The 6,000-nt window shown below is 38.9% G+C and overlaps 1 protein-coding gene across 1 annotated transcript; it reads left to right on the forward strand.

The window, feature by feature from the left end:
- Window positions 1-859: 859 nt before the first annotated feature.
- LOC149298032 (T-cell surface glycoprotein CD3 gamma chain-like) lies at window positions 860-4,298 on the forward strand. Its single transcript, XM_089487894.1, has 6 exons — window positions 860-929; window positions 1,308-1,322; window positions 1,756-1,848; window positions 2,374-2,505; window positions 2,592-2,635; window positions 4,242-4,298. The coding sequence occupies exons 1-6, from the start codon at window positions 860-862 to the stop codon at window positions 4,296-4,298; spliced, it is 411 nt and encodes a 136-aa protein (XP_089344020.1).
- Window positions 4,299-6,000: the final 1,702 nt, after the last annotated feature.

Genomic DNA, 6,000 nt, shown 5'->3' on the forward strand with positions numbered 1-6,000 from the left:
AGATGGTAATGATAATGATAATGATAAGTCTCCTGATTATCATAGTCCGTACCTTTTATGAGTTCTGGGGAAATCTCTGTCGTTTCTGTGAATGAGTCCTGGGGGTCCGTAAGGATTGCTTAATAGCAGTTTTGTCCAGACTGCTTGTTTTATTAAAATATGCATTGAAATACAAGATATTTTAATACATGTCCATAAATTGGCTCATAGATAACCCCCCTGTCCCTCTTCTATCTTCCTTCTATCTCTTCTGTTCTTCTCAGCCACCTTCCTATAGACGGTATAGTCTCTTTAACATTAACATTGTAAACAAGGATATCTATAGAATGGCCACAGTTTTTCTGTAGTTTTTCTGTAGCCATTCTTTTTTTCTGTTTAATAAAATAAACATGAGATTAAAAAAGTAAAATAATGATCTGATCTGTGCCTGTAGTCAGGGATCATTGCATTGAGCAGGCGACTTAAAAGATACAATCCAGTGACCATATGTGCTTTAACTCACATAATAGCTGAGTGTCCCCTTTCTTCTCCCTCCTCCAAATGCATAAGGTGATTTAGCAGCAGATCCCTTATGCATTTACAGTAATCGATTTATTCCGGTTGAAAGAAAAATAAGGGCATGTAGTAAAAGCAATGAACTAATTATAACCATTAACAAACAACATGAATAGTAGGAAAGTCACTGTTTTACAAATTATTTATGGAACAAACATCCTTTTAACTTCAGATGCTTGTGTCACCAAACCATAAATGCCACAGAGGCTGCTTCCTGTGCTCACGTATGATACACGTATGATACACAGCAACATTGCTCAGTTCATACAACGCCTGTAAGCCAGATCCAACCAGCAGGAACACCATGGATGGTCACCGTCCTACCACTTGGACCCTAATGATCATTTTGTGCTTCGCAGGCACTTTTGCAGATGGTACGTGTGGATTCTAAGTAGACAATTCCACCAATATGTGGGATGTATAAACTCACAGGAGGAAATCGAGTTTATACGTCTCGCATTATGCAGGGAAACACTTTCAATAGGTGTTGAGAAAAATTATGTGTCCTATAAAACATGACTGGAGAGGCATCGTCTCTGGGCGAAGTTTTACTCTACTGCTGACTGTATTGTAGCCTGGAAAATTTGGTAATTGCTATTGTCACAAAAAAAGGAGCTTATGAAATGCAATTAATGATTAATCTTTTTTTTCTTCTTTCCCCACTTCTCTCCCTCGGTTTTCCCTTACCCTGTGTCACCGTCGTTTATATGTTCCCCATGTTCTTACGTGTTGTTTGTGCTTTTATCTTTCAGATAACTCAATTACAGGTGAGTAAAAATATTGTTTTGTCTTCTGGGTGACTTGGCACTAAAAGGCGTTTTTTTCTTTTAAAAATCGGATGACTGAGTAACATATGGGACTCTAATGCATCACATACCTATATATAATACATATGGGCTTATTCACTAAACTCCGAGTTGTGGCTGAGAAGAATATAAAGTTTGTCTTGCTTTATTAAGTATGAATTATGGTTTGGCTTGCTGGAAAATGTTGCTGGGATGGGCCTTTTATAATAGAAAGTTTTAAAGATGTGATCATGTTCCACATGAAATCCCTCCTACGATTACTGGATTATTATTTATCCATACATTTACTTGGCAGCAAGGACAACCGATGGGAAACTGTTTCTGCAGTGCCCTGGGGATAAAAATGAATGGTTAAAAGATCATTATAACATCACGGAATCATTTAACTCGAAAGAATTACCATTGGGTTCTATATGGGACGATCCTCGTGGACTCTACACCTGCGAGTCATCTGCTGGAAAATATCAGATTGAAGTCTACGTTAGAAGTGAGTATACAATGTGAATCTGGCTTTTTATTTTAAGTCAATGGATGTTATGTATAAAATCTGGTGCAAAGCTGCCTTATCCCCATAGCAACCAATGCAATGTTCCTTCAGCAGGGACCTTCCACTGATCGCTATGGAGATAAGACCACTTTTCAAGCTTTGCTTGACAATCATATTTTATATAAGCATACACTGTTTAGAAATTCTTGAGTGGGTATTAGAAACATTGTCTTTGGGGTTACAAATAGAGAGTAATTCTGGTGCAAAGTGATAAAAGGTGAGCATTTAGCAGTGAATGTTCCTGTAACGGTCCTCCAGACTTGCTGTTTATACATAAGCCCACTTGCCTTTTCTTCTGACATAGTCCTTCTCATACTTTACAATTTAGCATTTTTGAAATATTCGTAATAAATGACGGGTACATCATGTATTTCATATGGCTTTTGCCCGACTGCATGTGTATCAAAACCTACAAAGAAACCACCTTCTCACACTTTTCTCTTCCTATATTTTTACTTGTATTAGTGTGTCAGAACTGTGTAGAGCTCGACTCTGGGACAATAGCCGGCTTCATGGCGGCAGATGTCATTATGATTGCACTCATTGCTGTGGCTGTGTATTGCGTCACTGGCACAGATTCACGGAGACCGGCGCGAGGTGAGGAAACATGGATAAAATATAGTCATAAGTAGTTCATATGCTCATTTTCATGAACTGTTTCATCAAGTCTTTCTCTTCTGCAGCATCTGATAAACAGAGTCTGATCCCAAATGAGACGCTTTATCAGGTGAGTGAAAGCGGAGGTGAATCAAATCTGTTACGTGCAGCTTAAAGTGCTAGTATTCTTTAAATGCCCCCAAAATCTTGTGAAAGCGGCTTATACAAACTTTCATTCTCATGGCGACTGGCGCTGCTGGCTTGCAGATAGGGATCTGGTCACCAAGCAGTGAACAATGCAATATTTGCCTAGATCGCTAAAGGGAAACTTAACTTGATACCCTAGATGTTAAAGTTTACTGGTTCTCGAATCAGCTGTTTAGCCTCCTGGGCCAACCGGTAGCCATCTTCCTCCTCCCAGCAAAAGTGTTCAACTGTCCTTTAAAGAGGAAAGCTTTGTATTTACAGTTTAATGGGCAGACTTCCTCTGAAGAAAAGAGCATACAACTTCTTCAACATTAAATAATGAATATGGTTGCTTGCTACCATGGCAACGACAGTGACAGCATACTGCCAACTGATCTAGTGTTTGATGAGCTGGCTAACATGCTGGTAAAAAGGCACCACGAGTACACCCCTGAAAAACCCCCACCCCAAGATTTTTTAATTAAAAGTATTTTTATTTTACTGAGGTTTTTTTTTTTGGAAGAACAAAATAGGCAGATGAGCTTTTTTTCTTATTTATTCTCCCTCAGCCACAACAGTGAAGAGGGCAATAGGAATTGTAGCCCTGAAAAGCAGGTGCCCCAGAGGTGCGACAAGGTTCACATACTTATGGACATATCTGTTTTGTACCCGTTTGTTTCTTTAGCGTAATTCTGGAAATGATCCTGTCCTTGTGTGTACTTCTATTGCAATATGTTGTGTGTTGTCACCGTCACAGGCTGCATATGAACTCTACACAAATATGCAACCACATCTATTAAAAACAGTTACCAAGGAGTGTGAAGACTTTTAAGGACATCATTTAGTTTCCTTTATCCGTACTATTTGTTAGTAGTTTATGGGGAAATGATGGGGGGAGAAAATGACGATTTGATATTTTTCTTTTTTTTTGGTAAATAATTTTTTTATGCATACTCCTATTTTTTGGCAGACATGAGGATCAAATAGTAAAAGTACAGCATAGGTTACAGTACTAAGTAAATCTGTCATGCCAAGTACAATGATAATATATGATATTCTCAGCTGATTAATCCATAGTCTCAAGGTAATTCACTACAATAGTATATATATATATATATATATATATATATATATATATATATATATATAGAACCCCCTTTAACAGGTATGGGTGTCAGTTATCCGGAGGCTCTAACTTCAGATCTCCAAACCACTTGATAAAAGTATGTTTAAAAAAAAAACACTAGAAAACCCAGGGTAATGCACTATGGTCATTTTGATGTATTTCAAGGATCATCATGGATTTCCATAGCAACCTCATCCAAAGTTAGCGCTAAAACGAAAAAATCTAAGAAAAAAAAAAATGAAGGATCACCCATCAAGACATAAGTAAAATTTTATGTGGCAAGATGCTTTGTTTCGGTAATGAACCTACATTACGTTTTGGGGTATGCCTTCTGCATAATGTTTAATGTTTTTAAACATGTTTGGCTGAAGTTGCACGTTTTAATGCAGTTGATTACTATTCACACACTTGTATTATTTTTCAGCCGCTTCGGGACCGACAAGATGACCAGTACAGCCAACTAAACCGCAGAAAGAACTGAACTTGCTACCATCTGATTAAGAATGATGAACCCCTTAGAGGGACAGAAAAAACCCCACAATGTCGCTTTAGCTGGAAAATTACTCAGGAGAGTTTATGCTACCCAATAGTTGCATGATTTATACTTTTTATATGTTTTATCCTTCTTGTAAAACTCTATTTTTATTCTGTCGTGCTCAAAGTAAATGCAAGAAACTAGCGGAAATCTTGTGGTATTTACTGATGGCATGAAAAGAAAAAAACGGAAACTCCCACCTGTAACAGAAAACAGACATAAAAATGTAGTGAGTTTAGATATGAGGTGGGGGTGGGGAGACAGCGTTATAAGTAAGGCAGATGATTATAGGGAGGACATGGAGGCAAAATAAAGTAAGAACAGAAAAAATGTGTACATTTAAATAAGACCATGTACTGTATATTCTAGATAGAAACTGTTGATCAGTAAAACCATCAAAAAGCAAAACAGTAAGAAAATTCAGAAGAAAAATGTTTGGGCCTCCATTTTTACTCTTTACAATGTATACTTTTTATGCACATGAGAAGAAAAGCTTCTAGGGGTTGCTCTGCTTGGAGGGCTAGTGAGGGTTTGAGAAGATCCTATTACACAAATGTCTTTTTCTTTCCTTGATCATAGTCTATGACCTGATAGCAACCAAAGTTCTTGGTTAGGACGTCATATGCCAGCTTTCTTAGTCCTTACAAACAAGGGAGTAGTAGAAGATATACATTACATTTTACCTATAGAGCATCAGCAAATGCCATAGAGCCATTAAAATACTGGAGATTACAAGGTTAGCAATATCATTAAAATTGACTATATACAGGTTAATAATAATATGAACACACAAATTAAACATACTAGTACAAAATGAGAAGAAAGTCCTGCTCTTGCAAATCTACAGCGTATTAGGAGGTTGAGGGAAATGGCCATACCTGGGAATTCTCCGGGTTTGCCCGGAGATTTCTGGGTGAAGCACCGCTTCTCCGGGTCAAGACCTGAATCCTCCGGGTTGCGGGGTCTTGACACGCCCCACTCCCCGCCCATTTTCCCTTTAAATGGGGGTGTTTCCCGCTGACATCAGCTGGAACCCCCCGACATCAGCTGGACCTCCCATCGACGCCGGAACTCCCACCGACGTCACGGGACCGCCCGCTGACATCAGTGGGCAGTCCTGGCCGTGTCCCGCAAGGAAAGGAAAGGTAGCCAGAGCCCAGAAATTCCCAGGTATGGAAATGGCACAGAAGGTGATGGATTGCTTGGGTGACTATTATTGTATTATAGAGTAAAAGTAATGTGGAGGAATCAGTGGCCTGGAGATCTCAAAGGTGAAGGGAAGATATAGTTCATTTTCACAATGCAGGTTGTGGGTATTACGAGGATAAAATGTATGCTTCTTGAACAGTTACATTTTTTAGTGAGCATTTAAAAACAGAATTAGGCAAGGGCAGTCTGGCAAAAGGAGGTAGTGAATTCCACCGTATATCTTGGAGACACAACATAAGCTTGGAGACACAAGTGGGAAGAAGTGATAATGATAGAGGAGAGAAGCAGGTCACGGACAGAGCAAGGAGAGTGGTTAGGAAAGCAATTGGATGTAACAGCAGAGACATAGGCGGACCTAGTGATGTTAAGGGTTCTATGGCCAATGGACAGATTGGCACAATGAATCAATGGATAAAGAGTGATGAGATAACTAGTCTGC

This window comes from Sceloporus occidentalis, unplaced genomic scaffold (assembly GCF_023333645.1).
Source record: "Sceloporus occidentalis isolate IW3139 unplaced genomic scaffold, rSceOcc1.0.p SCAF_35, whole genome shotgun sequence".
In the NCBI taxonomy this organism is placed as follows: Eukaryota; Metazoa; Chordata; class Lepidosauria; order Squamata; family Phrynosomatidae; genus Sceloporus; species Sceloporus occidentalis.

Bases quoted from the DNA above. Each gene is read 5' to 3' on its own strand.
- LOC149298032 (XM_089487894.1), top strand. From the start codon at position 860: ATGGATGGTCACCGTCCTACCACTTGGACCCTAATGATCATTTTGTGC. The intron at 1,849-2,373 runs GTGAGTATACAA...TACTTGTATTAG, and splicing joins GATTGAAGTCTACGTTAGAA to TGTGTCAGAACTGTGTAGAG. The intron at 2,636-4,241 runs GTGAGTGAAAGC...ATTATTTTTCAG, and splicing joins CAAATGAGACGCTTTATCAG to CCGCTTCGGGACCGACAAGA.